The sequence below is a fragment of the Ovis canadensis genome, chromosome 26, assembly GCF_042477335.2.
Source record: "Ovis canadensis isolate MfBH-ARS-UI-01 breed Bighorn chromosome 26, ARS-UI_OviCan_v2, whole genome shotgun sequence".
NCBI lineage: Eukaryota > Metazoa > Chordata > Mammalia > Artiodactyla > Bovidae > Ovis > Ovis canadensis.
Genome location: NC_091270.1, coordinates 49,601,910 through 49,614,778, shown reverse-complemented (window position 1 = coordinate 49,614,778; position 12,869 = coordinate 49,601,910). Strand labels below are relative to the sequence as shown.

At 35.0% G+C, this 12,869-nt stretch overlaps 1 protein-coding gene across 1 annotated transcript in view; it reads right to left on the bottom strand.

The window, feature by feature from the left end:
- Nucleotides 1-12,869, bottom strand: part of LOC138430939 (disintegrin and metalloproteinase domain-containing protein 32-like) — a 196,576-nt gene that overhangs the window by 136,848 nt on the left and 46,859 nt on the right. The window contains exons 5-6 of the mRNA XM_069572993.1: nt 11,766-11,842; nt 10,241-10,418 (exon numbers count right to left, since the gene is read on the bottom strand). Of these exons, the coding sequence (XP_069429094.1) occupies nt 10,241-10,418; nt 11,766-11,842 (255 nt within the window). The remainder of the gene's footprint in view (nt 1-10,240; nt 10,419-11,765; nt 11,843-12,869) is intronic.

Here is a 12,869-nt window from a genome sequence, read left to right as displayed (position 1 = left end):
AAAGCTAGTGGAGGTGATACAATTCCAGTTGAGCTATTTCAAATCCTGGAAGATGATGCTGTGAAAGTGCTGCATTCAATAGGTCAACAAATTTGGAAAACTCAGCAGTGGATACAGGACTGGAAAAGGTCAGTTTTCATTCCAATCCCAAAGAAAGGCAATGCCAAAGAATGCTCAAACTACCGCACAATTGCATTCATCTCACATTCTAGTAAAGTAATGCTCAAAATTCTCCAAGCCAGGCTTCAGCAATACGTTACCACGAACTTCCTGATGCTCAAGCTGGTTTTAGAAAAGGCAGAGGAACCAGAGATCAAATTGCCAACATCCACTGGATCAATAAAAAAGCAGGAGAGTTCCCGAAAACATATATTTCTGCTTTATTGACTATACCAAAGCCTTTGACTGTGTGGATCACAATAAACTGTGGAAAATTCTGAAAGAGATGGAAATACCAGACCACCTGACCGGCCTCTTGAGAAACCTATATGCAGGTCAGGAAGCAACAGTTAGGATTGGACATGGAACAACAGATTGGTTCCAAATAGGAAAAGGAGTACGTCAGGCTGTATATTGTCACCCTGCTTATTTAACTTCTATGCAGAGTACATCATGAGAAATGCTGGACTGGAAGAAACACAAGCTGGAATCAAGACTGCCAGGAGAAATATCAGTAACCTCAGATATGCAGATGACATCACCCTTATGGCAGAAAGTGAAGAGGAAATAAAAAGCATCTTGCTGAAAGTGAAAGAGGAGAGTGAAAAAGTTGGCTTAAAGCTCAACATTCAGAAAACGAAGATCATGGCATCTGGTCCCATCACTTCATGGCAAATAGATGGAAAAACAATGGAAACAGTGTCAGACTTTATTTTGGGGGGGCTCCAAAATCACTGCAGATTGTGATGGCCACCATGAAATTAAAAGACGCTCACTCCTTGGAAGGAAAGTTATGACCAACCTAGAAAGCATATTCAAAAGCAGAGACATTACATTGTTAACAAATGTCCATCTAGTCAAGGCTATGGTTTTTCCGGTGGTCATGTATGGATGTGAGAGTTGGACTGTGAAGAAAAGTGAGTGCCAAAGAATTGATGCTTTTGAACCGTGGTGTTGGAGAAGACTCTTGAGAGTCCCTTGGACTGCAAGGAGATCCAGCCAGTCCATTCTAAAGGACATCAGTCCTGGGTGTTCTTTAGAAGGAATGATGCTAAAGCTGAAACTCCAGTACTTTGGCCACCTCATGCAAAGAGTTGACTCATTGGAAAAGATTCTGATGCTGGGAGGGATTGGGGGCAGGAGGAGAAGGGGACGACAGAGGATGAGATGGCAGGATGGCATCACCAACTCGATGGACATGAGTCTGAGTGAACTCTGGGAGTTGGTGATGGACAGAGAGGCCTGGTGTGCTGCAATTCATGGGGTCGCAAAGAGTTGGACATGACTGAGCGACTGAAGTGAACCGAACTGATCGTAGATTAAATACTACAGAGGAATTGATCAGTGAGCTAGAAGAGAGTAGAGGAACTCACTGATGATGATCAGAAAGAAAGAATGAAAAGAAATGAGGACAGTTTAAAAGATCTCTGGGGCAATACCAAGAACACTAATATTCACATTATAGGGGTCCCAGAAGATCACAGAGAGAAAAAGCCTGTCAAATATTTGAATAAATAATACCTGAAAACTTCTGAAAGCTGAAGAATGAAACAGTGAAGCACAGAGACTATCATACAGGATTAACCCAAAAAGGAACAAACCAAGATATATTATAATCAAGATGAAAAAAAAAATGAACATAAAGAGAAAACAGTAAAGGCAGCAAGAGGAAAAAAAATCAACTAATATAAGAGCATTCCCTTAAGGCTATCTGCTGATTTTTCAGCAGAATCTCTTCAGGCCACAAAAAAATTGACACCATATATTTAATGTGATACAAAAGAAAAAGCTAAAACTAAGAGTATGCTAGCAAGCAAGACTTTCATTCAGACTTGATGGTGAAATCAAAGGGTTTACAGACAAGTGAAAACAAAAAGAAATCAGCACAATCAAACCAGTTTTACAACAAATGGTAAAGGAACTCTTCTAGACCAAAAAAAATAAAAATAAAAGGCTACAACTAGAAATAAGAAAATTACAAAACAACTTCATCGGCAAAGGCAAACATACAGTAAAGGTAGGAACTCATACATACACAAAGTAACTGGGAAGGTCAAAAGACAAAAGTAAAATCATCTGCATCAACAATGAGCAGTTAAGAGATACACAAAACAATCAAATGTAAAAATGTGATATTGAAAACAGTAATTGTGAGAAGAGAGTACAAATGCAAGTTTATTCAAATGCATTTAAAATTAAGGTATCAGTAACATGAAATAATCACATATATACACAGACCTCATGTTACCTCCGGAGAAGGCGATGACACCCCACTCCAGTACTCTTAGCTGGAAAATCTCATGGACAGAGGAGCCTGGTAGGCTGCAGTCCACGGGGTCGGTGAGGGTCAGACACGACTCAGCGACTTCACTCTAAGTTTTCACTTTCATGTACTGGAGAAGGAAATGGCAACTCACTCCAGTGTTCTTGCCTGGAGAATCCCAGGGACGGGGCAGCCTGTTGGGCTGCCATCCATGGGGTCGCACAGAGTCGGACACAACTGAAGCAACTTAGCAGCAGCAGCAGTAGCATGTTACCTCCAACACTTTGGCCACCTGATGCGAAGAACTGACTCATTAGAAAAGACCCTGATGCTGGGAAAGATTGAAGGCAGGCAGGGAAGGGACAACAGAGGATGAGATGCTTGGATGGCATCACCGATGCGATGGACATGAGTTTGAGCAAGCTCTGGGAGTTGGTGATGGACAGGGAAGCCTGGTGTGCTGCAGTCCATGGGGTCGCAAAGAGTCAGACACAACTGAGGAACTGAACTAACTGACCCACAGACAAAAATCTACAATAGATATACATACAAACAAGAAAACAAATTCTAAACATACAACTAAAAATACTCAACAGTCATCAAAACACAAGCAGAGAGTACAAAAGAGGAAAAAGGAACAAAGATTTACAAAACAAATCCAAAAACAATTAGCAAAATGGCAACAGGAACATTAATACTGATAATTATCTTAAATGCAAAGAAATTAAGTGTTCTAACAAAAATACATACAGCAATTGAATAGATACAAACACAAGACCTGTATAAGTGCTGTTTAAAAGAGTCTTGCTTCAGATCTAGAGAGACACACAAACTGAAAGTGAGGGGATTGAAAAACATATTCCACAAATGGAAATCAAAAGAAAGCTCAAACAGCAATACTTACATCAGATGAAATAGACTTATTTAGAAACAGACTTAGAATAAAAACTTACAGGGGACCAAAAAAGGACACTACATAATAATCAAGGGATCAATACAGTACAAAGATATAAAATTATAAATATATATGCACCTAATCAATAACCTCAGATATGCAGATGACAGCACCCTTATGGCAGAAAGTGAAGAGGAGCTAAAAAGCCTCTTGATGAAAGTGAAAGAGGAGAGTGAAAAAGTTGGCTTAAAGCTCAACATTCAGAAAACGAAGATCATGGCATCTGGTCCCATCACTTCATGGGAAATAGATGGGGAAACAGTGGAAACAGTGTCAGACTTTATTTTAGGGGGGCTCCAAAATCACTGCAAATGGTGACTACAACCATGAAATTAAAAGACGCTTACTCCTTGGAAGAAAAGTTATGACCAACCTAGATAGCATATTCAAAAGCAGAGACATTACTTTGCCAACAAAGGTCCGTCTAGTCAAGGCTATGGTTTTTCCAGTGGTCATGTATGGATGTGAGAGTTGGACTGTGAAGAAGGCTGAGAGCCGAAGAATTGATGTTTTTGAATTGTGGTGTTGGAGAAGACTCTTGAGAGTCCCTTGGACTGCAAGGAGATCCAACCAGTCCATTCTAAAGGACATCAGCCCTAGGATTTCTTTGGAGGGAATGATGCTGAAGCTGAAACTCCAGTACTTTGGTCACCTCATGTGAAGAGTTGACTCATTGGAAAAGACTCTGATGCTGGGAGGGATTGGGGGCAGGAGGAGAAGGGGACAACAGAGGATGAGATGGCAGGATGGCATCACCGACTTGATGGACATGAGTCTGAGTGAATTCTGGGAGTTGGTGATGGACAGGGAGGCCTGGTGTGCTGCAATTCATGGGGTCGCAAAGAGTCGGACATGACTGAGCAACTGAACTGAACTGAACATAGGAGCACCTCAATATATGAGAAATATTAACAGATAGAAAAGGAGAAATCAACTGTAACACAAGAGTAGTAGGGAACTTCAACACCCCACTTACATCAATAGACAGATCATCCAGACAGAAAATCAATAAGGAAAACATAAGCCTTAAATAACACAACAGACCAAATGAACCTAACTGATATAGAGAGAGCATTCCATCTGAAAGAACAGAATACATGTTCTTTTCAAGTGCATATGGAACATTCTACAGGATAGATCACATGGTATGCCACAAAACAAGCCTCAGTAAATCCAAGTAACAGGCATCTTTTCTGACCACAATTCAATGAGACTAGAAATCAACTACAAGAAAAACACTACAAAAACAAAAACACATGGATGGTAAACAGTATGCTACTAAACAACCAATGGATACTGAAGAGATCAAAGAGAAAATCAAAATGTATGTAGAGACAAATGAAAACACAAGGATACAGAAAGAGAAATGAAAATGAAAACATAGGGATCCAAAACCTGTAAATGCAGCAAAAGTAGTTCTAAGAAGTCAGTTTATAGCAATGCAAGTTTACCTCAGGAAACAAGAAAAGTCTCAAATAAACAACAGAACATTACACCTAAAGCAATTAGAGAAAGACCACCATATAAAATCCAAAGTTACTGTAAGGGAAGAATTCATAAAGATCAGAGCAAAATAAATGAAATAGAAAGTGAAACTAAAAGTTGACTCTTTGAACAGATAAACAAAATTGATAAACCTTTCGCCAAAGTCATCAAGAAAAAAGGGAGAGTGTCCAAATGAATAAAATCAGAAATTAAAAAAGAGAAGTTACAATCGACACCAGAGAAATACAAAGGATCATAAGAGACTACTAAGAGCAATTAAACATCAATAAAATAGAAAGCCTTAAAAAAATAGATAAATTATTAGAAAGGCACAATCTTCCAAGACCAAACCAGGAAGAAACAGAAAATATAAACCAAACAATCATAAGTATTAAAGTTAAATCAAATAAATAAATAAATAAAATATAAAGTTAAATCAGCAATTTTAAAACTCCAAACAAAGCATAAATGTTCATCAGTGATACTGGCCTATAATTTTCTTTTACTCTGCTTGGTTTTAGTATCAGGGTGATGATGGCCTCATAGAATGAGTTTGGAAGTGTTCTTTCCTTTGCAATTTTTTGGAATAGTTTCAGAAGGATACGTGTTAACTCTTCACTAAATGTTTGGTAGAATTATCCTGTGAAGTCAGCTGATCCTAGACTTCTGTTTTTGGCCACACAGTGCAGCATATGGTATCTTAGTTCCCTGACCAGGGGTTGAACCTGCAACCCCTGCACAGAAAGCAAGGAGTCTTAACCACTAGACCACCATGGAACATTGATGCAAAAATCCTCAACAAAACAGCAGCAAACCAAATCCAATGATATATTAAAAGAATCATACATCATGATCAAGTGAGATTTACTCCAGGGAGACTAATGAGTTTTCAATATTTGCAAATCAAGCAGTGTGATATACAACGTTAACAAACTGAAGATAAAAACTTATGATCATCTCAGTAGATGTAGAAAAGGGTTTTGATAAAATTCAACATTGATTTATCGTTTAAAGAAAACTCTCCAGAAATTGAGCATAGAGAATCTTTTCTACCTCAACATAATAAAGACCATATATGACAAATTTGGCTCAGACAGTAAGGCATCTGCCTACAATGTGGGAGACCTGGGTTCAATCCCTGAGTCAGGAATATCTCCTGAAGAAGGAAATGGCAACCCACTCCAGTATTCTTGCCTGAAAAATCCCATGGACGGAGGAGCCTGGTAGGCTACAGCCCATGGGATTGCAAAGAGTTGGACACAACTGAGCAATTTCACTATGACAAATCCACAGCTAACATATATTCAGTGGTGAAAAGCTGGACACACTCCTTGTAGGATCAGGAATAAGAGAAAAATGTCCACTCACACCACTTATATTCAACATGATTTTGGAAGTCTTGGTCACAGCAGTCAGAGAATAAAAAGAAATAAAAGTAACCTAACTTTGAAGAGAAGAAGTAAAACTGTCACTGTCTGCAGATGACATGTTACTATGCATAGAAAATCCTAAAGACACTACCAGAAAACTATTTGAGCTCATGAATGAATTTGGTAAAATTATAAGATACAAAATTAATACACATAAATCTGTTGCATTTTATATACTAACAACAAAAGATTAGGAAAGAAATTAAGGCAACAGTCCTATTTACCACCACACGAAAAAGAATAAAATACCTAAGAATAAACCTACATGATAAGTCAAAAGACCTATATTCCAAAATCTTTAAGATGCTAATGAAAGAACTTGAAGACAGAACAAACAGATGGAAAGATATAACATGGTCTTACACTGGGAGAATCAATACTGTCAAAATGAACATATTGCCTGAGGCAATCTACAGATTCAGTGCAATCCCTATGAAATCACCAAGACATTTTATACAGAATTACAACAAAAAAATTTTAATTCATATGGAAATACAAAAGACCCTGAGTAGACAAAACAATCTAGAGAAAGAAAAAAGGAGCTGGAGGAAATCACATTCTGTCTTCAGATTATACTATAAAGTTACATAATCAAAACTGTATGATACTGGCACAAAAATAGACACACAGATTAATGGAACAGAATAGAAAACCAGAAATACACCCATGCACTTATGGTCAATTAATCTAGGACAATGGAAGCAAGAATATAAGACAGAGAGAAGACAGTCTCTTCAATAAGTGGTGCCAGGAAAACTGGACAGCTGCATGTAAAACAATGAAATTAGAACATTCTCTAACAACACATACAAAAATAAATTTACAGTGGATTAAAGACCTAAATGTAAGACTGGGTACTGTAACACTTCTAGAGAAAAACACAGGTATGACACTCTTTGACACAAATCAAAGCAATATCTTTTTGGAGCCATTTATTTGAGTCACGGAAATAAAAACAAAAATAAACAATTGGGACCTAATCAAACTTCTAAGCTTATAAACTTTTGCACAGCAAAGGAAACAATAAACAAAACAAAAAGACAAGCTATGAAATGGGAAAAATATTTGTAAACAATGAAACCAACAAGGGATTAATCTCTAAAATGTACAAATAGCTCACAGAGAGCAATATTAACAAAAACAACTCAATCAAAAAAATGGGAAGAAGACCTAAATAGACCTTTCTCCAAAGAAGACATAAAGATCACCAATAGGCACATGAAAAGATGATCAACATCCTAATTGAAATGCAAATCAAAACTGAAAAGAGGTACTACCTCACACTAGTCAGAATGGCCATCATTAAAAAGTCTACAAATAACAAATTCTGGAGAGGGTATGGAGAAAAGAGAACCCTCTTACATTGTTGCTGGGAATGTAAACTGATACAGCCACTATGGAGAATAAACAGTATGGAGATTCCTTTAAAACGTAAAAACAGAATTACCATATGGTTCAGCAAATTCCACTCCTCAGCATATATCCACAAAAGATAAAAACTCTAATTCAAAAAGATACATGCACCTCAGTGTTCATAGCAGCACTATTTACCATAGCCAAGACATGGAAGCAACCTAAATATCCATAAACAGATAAATGGATAAAGAAGATGTGTTATATGTATATAAAGGAATATTAGTGAGCCCCAAAAAAGAATGAAATAATGTCATCTGCAACAACATGGATGGATGTAGGGATTATCACATTAAGTGAAGTAAGTCAGAGAAAAACAAATATCACATTATATCATTTCTATGTGGATCTAAAAAAGTGATATAAATGAACAGGGAAGTATATTCAATTCTTCTAATAACCTATAATGGAAAAGAATCTGAAAAAGAATATATACATACATATGTATAACTGAATCACTTTGCTGTACCCTTGAATCTATTTCAACATTGTAAATGAACTATACTCCATTAAAAATTTTAAAAATTGAAAAAACTACCATTATCCAGCAATTCCACTTCTGGGTCTTTATCCCAAGGAAACAAAAATCACCATCTTGAAGAGATTATCTGACCCCCCATGTTCAATGCAGTATTATTTAGAACAGCCAATACATGAAAATAACCTAAATGTCCATCAATCGATGAATGGATAAAGAAACTTGGTGCATGCATACATACACACACACACACACATACACACAAAGGAATGCTATTGGCCATTAAAAAGAAGGAAACCTTGCCATTGCACCAACATGATTAGACCTTGAGAGCATTTTGCTAAAGGAAATGTCAGACAAAGAAAGACAAATACCATATGATCTCACTTATATGTGGAATCTTAAGGAAGAAAACAAATACAAAATACCAGACTCATAGGTACAGCTAAAAGGTTGGTGGTTGCCAGAGGTAGGTACTGTGAAGTGGGATAAATGGGTGAAGGTGATCAAAAAGTACAGATTTCCATTATAAGATAAATAAGTTCTGGAAATAGAATATACATCATGGTAATTATAATTAACAATACTTCAATGTATATTTGAAAGTTTATTTGAATGTATATTTGAAAGTATACTATGTGTTGTGATAAATGTTAACTACTTATTGTGGTGATCATTTCACAATAATTTATTATGCTGTATACCTTACACCAACACAATGCCAATTATATCTCAATAAAACTAGAGGAAATTTTTTAAGTAAAAATAGCTTTTAAAATATAGTAACATATTCTAGATATTTAAAAAGCACAACCAAAGACAAAATGTCCCACTACACAAAAATACAGTAAAAAAGGATCTGACAGACTTTGGCCAGAACATCAACAATGTCCACCATACTGGTTAATCTAAGCCATTATAGATTAACTCCTAAATTCTTAGAATGAAAATAAAATTGTTCACATTTAGTAAATAAAATTTCATTTTAAAATATATATGTGTGTGTGTGATAGCATTGAGTACTTTGGCACTCCATGTACATTTCAGCCCTGTATTATTTTAGATATAGGATTAGAAGCTATAACAGAGACACAAGATAATAATGGATTAAACAAGTTGGCGTTTATTTTTCTCTTATATTAAAAGACTGAAGAGGCATGGTGATTTAGTCTTATAAATTCCTCAGGAGCAAGGTTCATTCTACCTTACTGCTCCACTATGTACAGTATCATTGCCATCATTGTGGACTAGGATGTACCAATATGTTCACACTGCAGCCAGCAGAAAAGGGCAAAAGAGAAGAGGATAAGCTTTCTTCCTTTAGAACTCTATCTAGACGTGACATGTTACATCTGTCACATGTCAGTATCTATAACTTTGTCACAAAATTCTACCAAGGTGCAAGAGAGGTTGAGAAATGTAGTCTTAATTTTTACATGTCTGGCTAAATTCTGATGAGTTTGGTCTATTTTTTAAAAAACTGACAGAAGCCAAGGAGAACATATATTACGAACACTGCCATATACTTCTTGTATAAACTATGCATATTAATGCCACCTTTACTTGGCAAAAATATTTTTCTCTTTCATAATTACTTTTGTGAGGACCAAAACATGCAGTTATACAGGTGAACAATTTACTTTGGCCATACATGGCAATTCAACTTATGACATTTTAATTATATCTATAATTTAATTCATGCTGATTTCTTGGTTATAAATGCAGATTTCATAAATATTTGATTAACTGATAATTTCCAAGAATATAGAGATAAAAGCAGAAAGTGAGTTTTTAACATTTATATTGAATATGCACTAATATGCACAGTTTATTTAGCCTTCAATTAAAATAAACAAATTTAACTTAAAAAAAAAAGTAAATGATTGTTGCAAAGAGAAAAAGGTAATATATGGTTCAAAGTAAATTGTTAAGGCTAAGAAAAGGTGAGACTGTTAAAGAAAAGTAGCTACAGCTATCTAACGGGTTAATAAATTTCTTTTAAAAATAAATAGAAACAATAACTGCCTTGAAAGAGTAATAAAACATACACAACTCACTTTTTCACCTATAAAAATGTAATGGTCCATTGGGTTTTGTTCTGTGTCTTGGTTATTTTCAGTAAGAACTGCAAATTCATTCTTTTCATTCCCTAATTTGTAAAGAAGATGCTGAAATTCAAATGCAGATTCCAGAGGCTCAATTCCGTAAGAAACATTTTCAAACTGCAATATTCCTCTGTAAAATGAAGGACAAAAATTTACTGCTTTTAATTCTATTTTATAATTCTAATTTTAACTAATTCTATAATTAATTCTATATTATAAAACTCTGACAGAATTCCAAAAAGAGGATGAGGAGGAGGAAGGAAAGAGGGGAAGGAGAAGAAAGAAAAGATATAGATGTTTTTGGGCTCTGTATTTTGTCCCACACTCTGTATTTTGGAGATGACTCTGAAGAGACCAAAAATAAAAATTTTCCCAATTCTAAAAACAAACTATCCATCTAATTTTCTTTATAGTTATAAACATAGTTGAAATTATTAAATCAGAAATTACATAATCAGTTTCTAAGGTATGCAACAGTACTGTGTATACAGCATTACTGTGATCAAGTCCTGTGATCAAGTCATTCCCCTGTCCTCCAAGTCAGTGATTTAATGAAAGCAATAGCATATAGAAATCTGTAAAGATTTTGATCTTTTTTTCACTATAATGATTACATTGCTTATATAACAAAAGGATACATAATGAGCAATTTTATCCATAAAAATAAAATTTAGCAGTAATTATAAGGCATTTATGAATTTTGTTTATATACATAATCTGAATAAGAAATTTAAAGTAATAAAGAGTAAACAACTTTTATAAGTATTCTTCCCTGAATATAGGTAACTATATAGTGACTATTCTCTAAAAACCAAATTTTAGAATTCCATATAAAAAGCACCAAGTAAAATTCGTTTGTGAAAACAAGGATCCTACACTACAAAAATGAAGATGAAGAATGTCCTGACAGAATGGAAAGCCCTCCAAGCACTAAGGAGGAAACTTTACAATTCTTAGAGAGTTTAAGACAGTGATATTACTGGAAAAAAATGAGTAAGTACTATAATAATTATTATTTGTTTATACAGAAGTGATTCCTCTCTCTGCAGATGATTTCCTGTGTGAAAGGGCATACTTCATTTATGCATTTTTATATCTTCCAACACTAGTCTAGTAACTGGTACAAAAATATTTGCTAAAAAAAAGCTACCCAGAACTTAGCTCCTCCAATTTGTTATAGTCAAACTTGTTCATCTGTCATTTCCCCAATAAAGAAAAAAAGCAAGGACACCAGGAAATCTAAACTTTCAAGGAAGTTGTGACAAGTCTCTGGTCTGTCTGGAAATTGAGGAGAAATAAGAGAAGAAACATATTCAGAGGAATATATCATTCAGTGATATGATGGGAATATCCACATAGGAATAGTCTCCACATGGAAATCCTCCACCAGCTCCACACTTAGAATAAACTAGCCAGTTCACTGCAGCCAAATATCACAACTATGGTGTTTGCATATCAAGGACAAAAAATACGTAACCTCAGTCCAGAGCACGTGCTCAGTGTGACAAAAGAATTCGGATATCCTTCAATATATCCCTGGTAGTAGCACTGAGCCTAGGAGGGAGAAAGTAAAGTAGTTTACCTAGGAGTTGAAGAAACTTTCTAATGGCTTCTTAACTTTTTATACTTAGAACTTTCTAAATACTTTTCATAGGCTCTATACTGTTTATATCATTGTGAATAAAAAGACGGTCAGAAAAAAACATCTCCCCAGGTTCGCCACTTTCACTATATTAATGCTGCTTTTCAGATCAATGCTTGGGATTATTAATTTACACCGTTTCCAAAGTTTTATACCATATTTTAGGTAAAATTATTTTCCAAAATACAAATTTAGGTCATTAACTAGAAGACAAAGATTGTGACTCTGGATATTCTTTAAATTCTGACAGTCTGCTAAAAACAGATGTCTAAAATTTAAGGTCACAAAAAAAAAATTGAAGACCTAGAAAAAGATATACCACACCAACACAAACCAAAAGGATAACTCTGAGGCAATACTAATATTGGAAATGTAAACTTTAAGGCAAAAAGCATTACTAGAGATAAAGAGGGACATTTCTTAATGATAAGAGTTTCAATTCACCAGGAAGATATAAATATTCCAGATTTGCATTCACTTAATAACATAAATTCAAAACATAAAAAGTCAAAAATGAAATAATAATAAAAATTAATGCATAATCATACTACAGATTTTTAAGCAGACATTTCTGTCAGTAACAGGTAAGTCTAGCATTCAGAATCTATAGAGGACTTGAATAGAATGTTAACCTCATAGAGATAGAATACTACACTTTAAAACTATATGTAATATACTTTTCTTGCACAGAGTTCTTTTTTAACTACATTTTATTGAAGCATATAGTTAATTTACAGTATAGTAATAGCTTCAGGTGTACAACAAAGTGATTCAGTTATACATACATACATATAAATGTACTCTTTTTCAGATCCTTTTCCATTATAAGTTATTACAAGACACTGAATATACTGTGCTATACCAGTATAGATCCTTGTCATTTATCTATTTTATCAATAATCACACGTATATATCAATCCCTAAGTCCTAATTTATCTC